The sequence below is a fragment of the Lontra canadensis genome, unplaced genomic scaffold (genome assembly GCF_010015895.1).
Source record: "Lontra canadensis isolate GAN:19392208 unplaced genomic scaffold, GSC_riverotter_1.0 scaffold5, whole genome shotgun sequence".
Classification (NCBI taxonomy): domain Eukaryota; kingdom Metazoa; phylum Chordata; class Mammalia; order Carnivora; family Mustelidae; genus Lontra; species Lontra canadensis.
The window spans coordinates 8,700,916-8,714,568 of record NW_022630999.1 but is presented as its reverse complement, the minus strand read 5'-3'; the positions used below and the strand labels follow the sequence as shown (position 1 = coordinate 8,714,568).

Sequence of the window (13,653 nt, the reverse complement as noted above, 5' to 3'; positions counted from 1 at the left end):
ATCTAGGGGCCTCTGGGTGACTCAACTTGTTGAGCATCCAACTCTTGATCTCAGCTTACGTCTTGATCTCACAGTCATGAGTTCGAGCCCCACGTTGGGTTCCATACTGGGTGTAGAACCTACTAAATAATAAATAAATAAATAAATAAATAAATAAATAAGATTAAATCAGATATGGATGAGATTCAAGGTATCATTCATCCTGAGGCAAAATTCCTTTCCAGCTGTGAAGCTATGAAACCAGTTAAGTTATGTGCTTCCAAAACATAATAGTGGAACAAGCATAAGACAAACATTCCCATTCTAAAAGGAAAATAGAAAAGAAACCTACTAGAAGGCAAATTCCATGACACTGTAATACTCAAAACCAATCCTCAAAATTGTCTCACATGATTGTTAGGGCTGAAACAACCCGTGATTTCTGTTTGCAAGCTGGGGATCCAGGGAAGCTAGTGGTATAGTTCCAGTCCATGTCTGAAGGCCTGGAAACAAGAGCACCAATGGTGTAAGGCCCAGTCCAAGGCCAAAAGACCAATGTCCTAGCCCAAGCAATCAGACAGGGAGAAGGAATTCTCCCTTCCTTCTCCTTTTGATCTCTTTAGGCCCTCAATGGATAACATGACACTTTGGGGAGAACCATCTTGTTTACTCAGTCTACTGGTCTGAATGCTAATCTTTCAGGAGTGCCCTTATGCACATTCCCAGAAAAAAATATTCAACCAGATATCTGGGCATCCCATGGACCAGTCAAATTGACACATAAAGTTAACTATCACAAATATCCAGGAGTGCAATTTCTGGGTTGTATAATAGTTATACGTATAATTTTTAAGGAAACTGCCAGAAACTAGTTTCTAGAATGATTATACCAATTTTACATTCCCACCAGCAAAGTATGAGTGACAGTGTCTAGTTTCTCTACATTCTTGCAAGCATTTGGTGTTGTCAGTATTTTCTACTTTAACCATTGTGATAAGTAGGCAATGAAATCTCATTGAGGTTTTAATTTTCATTTACCTGATACCCAACGAAGTTGAACATTTTCCCCTCTATTTCATCAGTGAAATATCTATTCATGTATTTTGCCCATTTCCTAACTGGATTATTCTTTCATAGCTGGGTTTTGAGAGTTCTTCATATATTCTAGATACGAGTCTTATTTTTTTTTTGAAGACTTTATTTATTTATTTGAGAGAGAGAACACAGTGGGGGTGGTGGGGAGGGCCAGAGGGAGAGGTAGGCTCCCTGCTGAGGTTGGATCCCAGGACCCTGAGGTCATGACCTGAGCTGAAGGTAGACGCCCAACCAACCAAGCCACCCAGGCACCCCTAGATATAAATCTTTTGTCAACATATGGCTTGCAAATATTTTCTCCCCTATATTTATGAAAACTTTCTCCTATTAGCTGGATTTGAAAGGCTGCACTGTCTACTCCCATATTCTCCAATGATGACCTTGAAGCCATTTAGTTCCGCTTTATGAAAACCAATCTTCTTTTTTTTTTTTTAAAGAATTTATTTATTTGACAGATAGAGATCACAAGTAGGCAGAGAGGCAGGCAGAGAGAGAGAGGAAGGGAAGCAGACTCCCCGCTGAGCAGAGAGCCCGATGCAGGGCTCGATTCCAGGACCCTGCGATCATGACCTGAGCCGAAGGCAGAGGCTTTAACCCACTGAGCCACCCAGGTGCCCCACCAATCTTCTTTTTAAAAAATATTTAATTTAAATCTTTCAAAAACTATAAAAGAAAACCAGCCTTTTAAAAAAAGATTTTATTTATTTATTTGACAGACAGAGATCACAAGTAGACAGAGAAGCAGGCAGAGGGAGGGGGGGAAGCAGGCTCCCCACTGAGCCGGAATGCGGGGCTCCATCCCAGGACCTGGAGATCATGACCTGAGCCAAAGGTAGAGGCTTAACCCACTGAGCCACACAGGCGCCCCCCCCCCCTTTTTTTAATCATCACTATACTAGTGACCCAAGAAAAAGCAGTATTGCATGTGATTCCTATCACAATTAAAAGCCTATTGTGTACCAAGTACTCAGCTAAGATCTAAGGGTATAGAGATGAAAAGATGTCCTCTGGGTGGGGTGCCTGGCTGGCTCAGTCAATGGAGCATGCAACTCTTGATATTGGGGTTGTGAGTTCAAGGTCCACAACAGGTGTACAGGTTACAAAAAAAAAAAAAAGTGTCCTCTGACTTCAGAAGTAGTTTAATGAAGAAGATAGAGACTAGACCAAATAAGGAATAGACCAAATATTAACAATCTAGCATGCTAAGTGCCAAGACACAGTTTTTCCAAAGTACAACTATCATAAGGGAAGCATCTAAGATTAGACAGCTTGGGTAAGTATTCCTGCGAAATATCTTTCAAACCCAGTTTAAAGAAACAAATCCTTTCCATAGTTTACAGCCAGTCCTTTTCCCATATTGTAACACATTTTCCAACTCTCTAAATTTAGCTCTACCCTCATAACCCTCATAAATCAATAAGAAAGGCATAAATGTAGAGAAGGAGCTTTTTTGATGATTCTCTCTGGAGAGTCCTATATGGTACTTATGTTTGTGTGTGTGTGTGTGACCTGGCATTTTTTTAAAGGACTCTTTCTCCCAAGTGTGGGACTCCAATTCGCTAGTGCAAGATCAAGAGTTGCATGCTTTAATAAGGTGTCTGGGTGTCTACAGCCTGCTTAAGATTCTCTCTTTCCCTCTCCACCCCGCCTGTTCCTTTCCTTCTCTTAAAAAAAAAAAAATAAAAAGGATTTGCATGCTCTACCAACTGAGCCAGAGAGGTGTCCCTGGCCTCTTGGGGTTTTACAATACCTACCACCTCCATTTAGCCCTGTAATAGTCCCCAGATGGATACAGTCCTTGCAATATCTTGACCCCTTTTCTGTAAAATGAGGATAGTTGGAATGCCTGTCTCACAGGATGTGAGGGTTAAATAAAATGATAAAATAATGCTCTTGAAACAGTGGCTGGTGTATACTAAATATTAGCTAGTGTTATTATAATGAAGCTAAATCCGTCTATGTTATCTCTAAGGCCACCTTTCCCATCTCATAAGATCAGGGCTAAAGTTACATACAGTAAATTGGGAGAAGGCAAATGATAAGATCGCAATTAACCACCTTATCTAACAAAAAGTGGCTATAAAGATATCCTGATGTTACTGTGGATGCTGAGTAGAGTTATTCTCAAATAAATAAAAAAAGTGCTAGTCATGATCAAATTTCTAAGGAAAACAAAAAGGTAATGAATGCAAACAAAAGCCCGAGATAAGAGTAGGGCATCTAGTTCAGTGGAACATCAGGATAACTCACTCTCACTGTCTCAGTATACAGTTTGTCTTTCCTATTGAAAAGTCCCGGTAAGAAGTGACTGATCACTACATAAAAGAATGGATTTTTTTTTTTTAAGATTTTATTTATTTGAGAGAGAGCGTGCGCACACTAGTGGGAGAGGGGCAGATATAGAGGGAGAAGTGGACTCCCCGCTGAGCAGGGAGCCCCATGTGGAGCTGGGTCCCAGGACCCTGGTATCATGACCTGAGCGAAAGGCAGATGCTCAACTGACTGAGCCACCCAGGCGCCCCCCAAAAGAATAGATTTTAATGTGATGAATATCACCTCATCTAATTTTTACATGTAGTCTTGTCTTTGTAATATATGCTGAGTGCTACAACATACTCATTATTTTAAAGATAAGGGAAATGAGGCTCAGAGATGCCAAATCCCTAGCTTACCCAGGATCACAAAGGCATTAAGGGTCAAGACCTCAATGAATCTTGGAACACTGAAAAAATAAATTAAAAAAAAAGGGGGGGGGGTCAAGACCGGGATCTAACCAAGCTTCGGCCACATTCTTTCTCTACACCAAGGAACCACACTTTTTTTGGCTTCCTTCCCTGACTTCATTATTTTTGTCAGCAATCAACAGCATGAATCATTTATTTATGATTGCCCTCATTAAAGTCAATCTTCTCATTTAGGTAAAGATGTTATTTTTTTCTTATTAGCAGGAAGAGAAAACGGTTAACAAGAGTTTTGTTCCTATGGAAATGATTCTCAAGATGACAAGACTGAAAACATTAAACCCAGCTTAATATAAAGGGCCACAGTTGAAGTTTGTGAGGATGTGTCCATATAACCATAAAGAAATTTTTTCTTCTTCTCACTACTTATATTCATCCTTCTCTTGGCTTCATCACTGCCAGTCCTGACAAAGACAATAATTTACACATAAATAACGCCTAGAATTTTGTTGTGCAATGCGGTAGCCACTAGCCACATGTGGCTACCAAGCCCTTGAAATGTGCCTAATTCCAACGGGGACATGCTGGAAGTGTAAAATACACAGTGGATTTTGATTAGTACCAAAAAAGGGAAAACAGTTCATTATTTTTGTACTAGTTATATATCGAAATGCTACCATTTTGTATAAATAGATTAAAAATAATTTCACCTGTTTTTTTCACTCGTTAATGTGGCTTCTAGAAAATTTGTAATTACGTAAGTGGCTTGCATTTGTGCTCGCACTATATTTTTATTGGACAGATCTAGCAGACGACGAAAAAGAGGGGAATTTCATTGAAAGGTAGTGCATTTCCTGAACGTTTCTGGACGGGAAGAGAAAAGGGAGAAGACTGAAGCCTGGGCACCGTAGGTAAAACCTACGAGGATAAATACCTGCCGTGAATTGAAAGGGGCGGGGGAGGGGGTGCATTTTGACCGTGTTCCTCCTTCCCTTCGCGGCGGCCAACCGGGCAGGTGGCAGAGGTTGTCCCGGAGCCCTCCTTCCCGACCAGTCCTCCGGCCGCCGGGTCATTGAACACACCTGCGCGCCCACGGAGCTGCGCGTCCGCGAACCCTGGCGCTGCCTCCACGCCCCCTCCCCCCGTATTTTTATTTTCCTGGCATCAACCGTCAGTCTCGCACTTCTCTCCTGAAAACCACCGCATAGGTTGGGCCCGCCTGGGGTAAGCGCCCCTCTCTGGCCTCGGCCGGGCGGCGGGGAACGAGATGCTCCCCCTCCCGCCGGGCCCCCGTGGCTAGCAGGGCTGTCTGGAGGCCGGGAGGCCGCTCGCCGGGCGGCCTAGTGGGCCGCGGCTCCCAGCCGGCCGCGAACCGGAGCAGACGCGGCGGGAGCGCCTGGGGCCTCCGGGCCGCGGGGGGCCGCTGTGACCCGCCTTCGCCCCCGCCGCGCCGAAAGGCGGGGGAGCCGGGTTTTGGGGAGAATCGAAAAGCCGAGGGCAGCCGCGGGGGGCGGGCGCTCTGGAGCGGCGGACTCGGCGGGTGCTCCAGCTGCCGTCCGCTCCGCCCGAAGCGCCGAGGAGCGGAGCAGAGAGGCCCGCCGTCCTCCTCCTCCATGAGGGCCGAGTGAGCGCGGCGGCGAGAGCCGGCCCGCGGCGCCTCCCCCCGCGTCCTCTCCCGAGCGCAGCGGCAGCGGCCCCCGGCGGAGGAGGAGGAGGAGCATGTCGGACGGTTTCGATCGGGCCCCAGGTGCTGGTCGGGGCCGGAGCCGGGGCCTGGGCCGCGGAGGGGGCGGGCCTGAGGGCGGCGGTTTCCCGAACGGAGCGGGGCCTGCGGAGCGGCCGCGGCACCAGCCGCCGCCGCAGCCCAAAGCCCCGGGCTTTCTGCAGCCGCCGCCGCTGCGCCAGCCCAGGACGGCCCCGCCGCCAGGGGCCCAGTGCGAGGTCCCCGCCGGCCCCCAGAGGCCTCCCCGGCCCGGGGCGCTCCCAGGTACGGAGCTGCTCTAAGGGATCCCGTCCTCCTGGGCCAACGCTTCCCCACGGCCCTCCGCGCGCGCCGACCTCGGCGCGCTGTTTCCGCCTCCCCCCCCCTCACCCCCGTTCCCCGAAAGCATTCCCCGAAGGGCCCGGTTGTTAACGGGGTGGGAACGGGCCCGGAACGGGGTTTCGAAGGTGGCTGCAGGAATCCTTTGTGCGCCCCGGCTGGGGGAGGGGCTCTGTGCGCGGTCTCCGAGTTTTGCCGTCCGGGGAGGAAGTAAAAATCGCCTTCCCCTCCCTGCCCTGGAAAGGGAGACCTTAGGCGAGTAACCCCCTCTTTTAACCCCCGACTCCTTAAAGAAAGGAAAAGAAAGCCCTCAAGCATTCATTTAGGAGGCAGGTATGGCTATAGATGAGCTAAAGCAAGTCTATTGTTCCCTTTGGCAGGCTCTCTGTATATGTCCTGGCGATAACCTTAAAATTCGTGACCGTTCTTGTTTAACTCTTAAAACCCAGCCCTTCTCATTTGGTTTTTCAGTAGATAGTAAGTTGCTATACAAAGGAATGAATGCGTCTAACACCTCGTTTTTCCTTTCTCAGAACAAACGAGGCCCCTGAGAGCTCCACCTAGTTCACAGGATAATATCCCGCAGCAGAACTTGGAGTCAGCAATGGCTAAACCCCAGGTGGTTGTAGCTCCTGTATTAATGTCTAAGCTGTCTGCGAATGCTCCTGAATTTTACCCATCAGGTTATTCTTCTAATTATACAGTAAGTAGGCCTTTTTACTGCAGTTCTGAGTTAATATTACTGGGATAATGTGGCTATTACTGTATTTCAGTAATCAGTATGCTGTGCTTTCTACTACACAAAAACATTGTGAATTCATTGAACTCCTGAAGAAGCAAAACTAATTCAGGAGTATATTTTGTAGTTACCATGGTCTAAGTATCAGAATGTAAATTGAGAGTAGACCTTGTCTCTTCTCACAGTTGTATTCCCAATATAGAGTACTTCCAGGCCAATGCAGCATATAGTTAAGGGCATTGTCGGCACATAAAACTAAGATTTGTGTTCAGACTTAATGGACCATCTATAGAATAATGGCCTGGCAAAGCTGATTTTAAATTTGATTTTAGCAAGATAGCTGAATATTCATTGGTAGTTTTAGGGTAAATTACAACATGGTTTTGCTGCAGACTAACTGGAGGTGGGCTTTTGATTGTTACACATCCCGGCTCTGTTAAAACCAGTTTGCTGGTTCTAATTAACTGCTGTTATGAAGACATGGAAGGGGTTTTGATAAAGTGTTTACACAGGTCCCAAGACTTTTAAATTTTCAGATTCATCTTTGTCAATATAAGAACTTAAAAAAATTGGGGCGCCTGGGTGGCGCAGTGGGTTAAGCCTCTGCCTTCAGCTCAGGTCAGGATCTCAGGGTCCTGGAATCGAGCCCTGCATCGGGCTCTCTGCTCAGCGGGGAGCCTGCTTCTCCCCCTCTCTCTGCCTGTCTCTCTGCCTAGATCTATTTCTGTGTGATCTCTATCTCTGTGTCAAATAAAAAAATAAAATAAAATTTAAAAAACTTAAATTGATCACATTTTTCTAAAGTGGGAGAAGATACAAAGCCCAGTTGGGATCCATAGAAAGGGATATGTCCTGGGTAAATACATAGCAATCAATTGTATGTAAGTGAGGCAGGAATCCTAAGAGGGTTAAAGAAATGATGATACTTGAGCAGAAGTCTTATGTTTCCTGACTTCTTAGTTTTATTGACATTTAATACAGAATAGTGTACATAAAGGTTAACTCAAAGTTTCACGAAGTGAACACTCAGGGAGCCAGCATCCAAATCAAGAAAAGGAACATCATCTACATCCCCCAAACTCCTTCCAACCCCTTCTGATCATCACTGCTGTCCTAGGTTAATTACTATTTTGACTTAACAAGTTTTGCCTGTTTTCAAAGTTTGTATAATTGGAGTTTCAGAATATCTTTTTCACGCTTTTATTCAACATCTAATCCATGTTGTAGCTCAGAGTTGAAGGTGACTTATTCTCCTAGCATTCCATTGTGTGAATATACCGTAGTCCCATTTGTCTTTTTTTTCCTCCTTCTTTGTCTCTTGATAAACGGTTGAGTAGTTTCCATTTTGGGGCTCTTGTGATTAGGGGTGCTGGTCTGTCCATGTGTTGGTGGATGTTTGCCCTTGTTTCTGTTGGGTATATACCTAGGAGTGAAATTCAAAGGACATAGGGTAGCCAACTCTTCTCCTCCCCCGCCCCCTGAGATTTTTCTTTTAAATCTCCACAGCTAATGTGGGGCTTGAAGTCAACGCACCCTGGTAACCAGCTTTAATAGAGAGTGCCAAATAGTTTTCCAAAGAGACTGTTTCAGTGTACACTGAGTAGTGTGTGATTTCCAGTTGTTTTGCTTCCTTGTCAGCATTTGGGATTTTGTTAAGTTTAGCCATTTTGGTGGGGGTGTGGTACCTACTTCTGGTTTTAATTTGTATTTACATGTTAACTAAGGGTGGTACACCTGTTTTGTTACTTCTTGGAGGGGGGTGGGAAGGGCAGTGCTTTCCTTCCATTTTTTGATAGGAAAGGTATGGGAAGGCTGTATTTCCTGTTTCAGAAACTCCATGCATCTTAGACTGCCCAGGAGAAAGCTTTGGGGCTGGGAAGGGGAAAATACAGGCAAGCAGGAAGAGCAGTTGATTTGGGGTGAAAGGGGCTGTCATTCATGTAAAGTAGAAAAGAGTACTTACTTTCAAATAGCCACAAAACTTTTCGGTTTGTCTCCCTATTCACTTGGGCCATTCTGTGATAGGAGGGATGGATGCAATTTTTTTCAGAGTTCTGTACCAACTAGTTTACATAGTTCTGCATATTTCAAGTGACTCCTGGGCTACAGAGCAGTGTACTGAGCCACGTTCACTTAACTTTGAGCCATTGTCCTCTGTTAGGCATTCCTTGATACCCTCTATTAGATCAGCTACTTCTGTTTCAGTCTGGCAGAGCACAGAGCAGACTGGGAGCCCGTGGCTCCTGTGTGGCCTACAGTATATCTACTTTGGTGCTGGTGGGTTTCTTTTTGGGGGGTGCGGGGGGAGCTCCTTTTAATAAGCTAACAACACTTAAATTAGATGTTGCAGATCTCAATATTCTGGTTTCTCTTGAAATCCCAATATGTGGTTGTACTAGACTATTTTTTTACTTACTTACTGAGAAAGAATGGGAGCCTGAGCCAGGGGAGGGACAGGAAGAGGAAGAGAGCTTCTCAGGCCGACTCTGAGCTGAGCACGGTGCCTGAGGCAGGTCTCAATCTCCCCACCCTGAGATCAGGACCTGAGCTGAAATCAGATTTACCCGACCAAGCCACCCAGGCGCCCCTGGGCTGTTACTTTGATAGAACAAAAGTGGTCTGGAGCTGAATGGAGGCAGCCCCCTTAGATGGAATGTGTGAGCTCTAACTGCTCACTGACTTGTCTCATTTGTTTGTAATCCACCTTGATTCTCTAATCATTCAAGCTTGCTCCCCCTGCTCTAGTGCATTCTCTAGTCTTACTCCTTTACCCTTTTACCTCTGTCTGTGCTAAGTATTTTTCTCTGTCCACTTGGTCACAGAATAGCAATATCCTTGTTTTTCCTTGACTCTTAGGATAAGGTCTTGTTGTGACGGAGACTTTTTCTTGTAGTAGCCATAATTCACTCACTTGTTCAACAGGTAGTTATTTACCATTAGTCAAGCACTGCGGATACAGCAGTGAACAAAACAGACAAAAATGCCTTGGGTCTGCTTTTATATGCAAGAAAATCCGGGTATCTTTGAGCTGGATCTGTTCTAAAGAATTCATGCTTTTTTTTTTTTTTTTTTTTTTTTTAAAAGATTGAGAGGGCAAGTACAGGGTGGAGGGTCAAGGGAGAGGGCCAGAAATTCCGAAGCAGAATCTGCACTGAGAGCAGAGCTCACCGCAGTGCTCGATCTCACCACGGAGAGTTGATGACTTGAGCTGAAACCAAGAATTGGCTGCTTAACTCACTGCACCACCCAGGCACCCCAAGAATTCGTGGTTCTTTCTAAAAAGCCTTTATGATAGTCTTTTGCTGTGCTTTCTTAACCCTTCCAAAATTCTGAACGCTTTTATCTTAGAGTCTTTCCTCTAATCCAACTGCTAGAATTTCTTGCTTTCCCTGCCTTCTTACCAGGGAGTTGCTGTATCTGTCTGTCCCTGCCTATTGCTGCTTCTCTGATGATAAACCATTACATCTTGAATATTTAATCACAGGTCAATTACTAGAACCAAAAATTCTACATAGAAATTCATAAAGCATTTATTAAGGGGCAGCTGGGTAGCTCACTCAGTTAAGCATCTGCCTTTAGCCCTGGTCATGATCTCAGAGTCCTGGGATTGAGTCCCGCATTGGGCTCCCTGCTTCACAGGGAGCCTGCTTCTCCCTCTGCTGCTCCCCCTGCTTTTGTTCTCTCTCTCTGTCAAATGAATAAATAAAACCTTTAAAAAAAATGGCATTTATTAAGAGACAGAAATCCCCCTACTACACACACACACACACACACACACAACACACACGCACGCACACACACACACCCAGCATTTTTCTAAGAACACTCCCCTCAAGTTACTGCCTGTTTGTCTTCTGCCTTTTAGTAGTGATGTTCTCCAAGATGTAAAAGTGACCAGTCTTAGTACTTATTTCTCACTGTTCAAACCTCTGCTGACTGATCCCCGTAATTGAATTGCTACTTCCTTTTGTGACCTTTGGGTGCTCTTTGGGTCTGAAAATCTATGCTCTAAACCCTCATCCCAGTAGACTTTGACCACAGTATGGTCTGCACAGTTTAACAAGTCCCAGTGTGTCAGGTCTGGTGCTAGGCATTAAGGGTACCATTTCAGTATTTTAGAAGTTTCTCTTTATAAGAACTGAATGGTTAAGATACTAATTTTAATTTTTTCTTCTCTGTGCATAGGCTTTCATTCCTGGGATGCCACCATTCTTTCAGATTTCACCTGTGAAATTATTCTGTAGCATTTGCTTCTATGACTACTTCTTTACTGTATGCTTAGGGCACCCTGGAAGTATTTCATCTTTCCAACCTGCGGGTCATTCCTTCTTTGCTCAGACTGTGGTCCCTGCAGTTCTCTTTTTTTCCATTTTATTACCTGCCTTGGTGATCCTATCACCTAGAATCTGAGCACTGCCTCCCTGTCTACTGATACCTGAAATCTAATTCTCCCTCTGAACTCCTGGCTGTGTTTCCATTTGTTTTGACTAGTTCATGAGGATCTCCCATTGAAACTTAAATGTTAAAAAGAGTTTATCTTGTGCAAACGTCTTATTTTTTTATATTCTAACTAGCTGCTCAGGCTAAACATGGTGTATTGACTCATTTCTTTCATACTCTTGCCCCCTTCAACCCAGTTAACTAAAGTCGCCTTCTTGATTATTCCACCATCTAAGTGATCAGTTTCTTTTTATTCCTGCTGCTTTGGATTAGGGTTCTATCTCTAGCAGCGCTTTCAGAGTATCTTCTGTGAAAAGTGCGTTTTCTATCTGATGTCCCTCCTAATGTCAGAAATCTAAGAAAAATACATAAAACTTTATTCCTCAGCTTGCAAGCCATCTAACTCCACTTTGAAGACTGAAAAATTTGTATTTGAAAAATCTGGTACTAGAGAAATAAACACGTTAGAGTTCTCTTCTGCCCACAATATGCTGTGCTTCCTTTTGTGCTTGAAACAACAGGTTCTGATGGGGCGCCTGGGTGGCTCAGTGGGTTAAAGCCTCTGCCTTTGGATCAGGTCATGATCCCAGGGTCCTGGGATCGAGCCCCAAATCTGGCTCTCTGCTCAGTGGGGAACCTGCTTCCTCCACTCTCTCCGCCTGCCTCTCTGCCTGCTTGTGATCTCTGTCAAATAAATAAATAATAAAATCTTAAAAAAAAAAAATCAGGTTCCGATCAATTCCCTGTAGTTATTTTTGGTAATCTCTACACCTGGTGTGGGGCTTGAACTCGTGACCCTGAGGTTGAGTCACCTGCTCCACTGACGGAACCAACCAGGCACCCCCCCTTGATCAATCAGTCCCTATAATGCTTATAATCAGAGCAGCTCTACTTTCCTGTTTTACTTTCAGACTTCAGACTTTCTTTTTTTCTTTTTAAGGATTTATTTTAGAGAATATGCACTCATGTGCACGTGTGGGGGGGGAGGCAGAGGGAATAGAATTTACAGTGGATTCCCCGCTGATCAGGGAGTCCAACACACAACTCTGTCTCACAAACCTGAGATCCTGACCTGAGCCAAAATCAAGTCTGATTTTTTTTTTAAGCTTTTATTTATTTATTTGACAGAGAGAGATCACAAAGCAGGCAGAGAGGCAGGCAGAGAGAGAGGAGGAAGCAGGCTCCCTGCTGAGCAGAGAGCCCGATGCGGGGCTCGATCCCAGGACCCTGAGATCATGACCCGAGCCGAAGGCAGCGGCTTAACCCACTGAGCCACCCAGGCGCCCCTCAAGTCTGATTCTTAACCAGCTGAGCCACCTAGGCACCCCCAGACTTCAAATTTTCTTAAGAGAAGTTGGTCTTAACTTTTAGATTAATTTTTTGCCACAGTGAATGACATTCGATACAAACCAGAAATTAATACCTTCAGCTGGGACCTGTACGGTTCCTGCTTTTCTCTATCATTAATAGGGAGACTATGAGTCTATAAAAGTATATATCAAAAATTTGTTGTTTTTTTAATCTTTTTTTAAAGATTTTATTTATTTGACAGAGATCGCAAGTAGGCAGAGGCAGGCAGAGAGGGAGGGGGAAGCAGGCTCCCCACTAAGCAGAGAGCCCAATGTGGGGCTCCATCCCAGGACCGTGAGATCATGACCTAAGCCTAACCTACTGAGCCACCCAGGCCCTCCTCAAAAACTTGTTTTTAATTGTAAAGCTCACATATATATGTGGCTAATATTAAAGTATATTTAATGTATGCATTTATAATGATGAACAGGTTTCACAATTTTATTAAAAAAATGGTCGGTATTCATAATAGGAGCATTTATTTATTCCAGAGCTAACTACTGTTATCCCTTGTCTATCTTTCCAGAGCTTTTCATGGTCTGTTAATCTGTCAAAATTAAACTGTACGAAAATAATGGTTCTGTGTTCTTTTCGTTTAACATATTGGTGATTTCTGTATTGTCATCTCTTGTTAGGTGCCTGTATGATCCCTTATGTGGGTAGAAGGTGGTATATTTAACCTGTTCTTTGTGGATTGTTAGATGAATTTTTGGCAATGAATATTCTCATACGTATGTCATAGTTGGGTTATAAGCCTTTGTCAGTTACTTGGAGTATAGCATAGAGGTTAGAAGTACAGGATTTGTTGTGTGCTGTTCTTCTAACTAGGTGTGTGACTACACAAATTAAGTTGTGCATGTCCTTCCTTGTTCATAGCCTAGCTGCTGTGCCTTTGCTCAGTGGTTTTTCCACTGGCTTTCGAACCAGTTTCCCTGTGTTCCCCAAGAACCTACACGATTTCCCCATCTGCCTCATTGATCTTGTTAGCTGTCACCCCATCTTCAGTTTCCCTATTCTGGCTTTTCTTTCTCAGAGGTGTCAGGTAAGCACCTATCTTCTTGGGGCCTACGAATTTCTGGAGCCTACAACGTAGAAACTCTGTCCTCAGATATTTGTATGGCTGGGATTTTTGCTTTTACTTTTTTCTTTTTTCTCAGATTATATAACTCTTCAGAATTCTTCCCATTTTTTTGTTAATTTTTTTAAAGATTTCATTTATTTATATGAGAGAAAGTGCAAGAGATCACTGAAGGAGAAGCAGACTCTGCTGCTGAGCAGAGAGCACAGTGCGGGCCTCGATCCCAGGACCCTCGGATCATGGCCTGAAC

The 13,653-nt window shown here is 44.5% G+C and overlaps 1 protein-coding gene across 4 annotated transcripts in view; it reads left to right on the top strand.

Annotated features, from left to right (window-relative positions):
* Positions 1 to 4,576: 4,576 nt before the first annotated feature.
* The window catches only part of PAIP1 (poly(A) binding protein interacting protein 1), a 30,895-nt gene continuing 21,818 nt past the window's right edge, over positions 4,577 to 13,653 (top strand). The window contains exons 1-2 of one of the 4 annotated variants that reach the window (XM_032851432.1): positions 4,577 to 4,666; positions 6,330 to 6,499. In XM_032851432.1, the coding sequence (XP_032707323.1) occupies positions 6,401 to 6,499 (99 nt within the window). In that variant the 5' untranslated portion in view covers positions 4,577 to 4,666; positions 6,330 to 6,400. Of the gene's footprint in view, positions 4,667 to 4,866; positions 4,980 to 5,273; positions 5,743 to 6,329; positions 6,500 to 13,653 lie in introns of those variants that run through there. The other 3 variants (XM_032851431.1, XM_032851429.1, XM_032851430.1) reach the window with 3 other exon arrangements.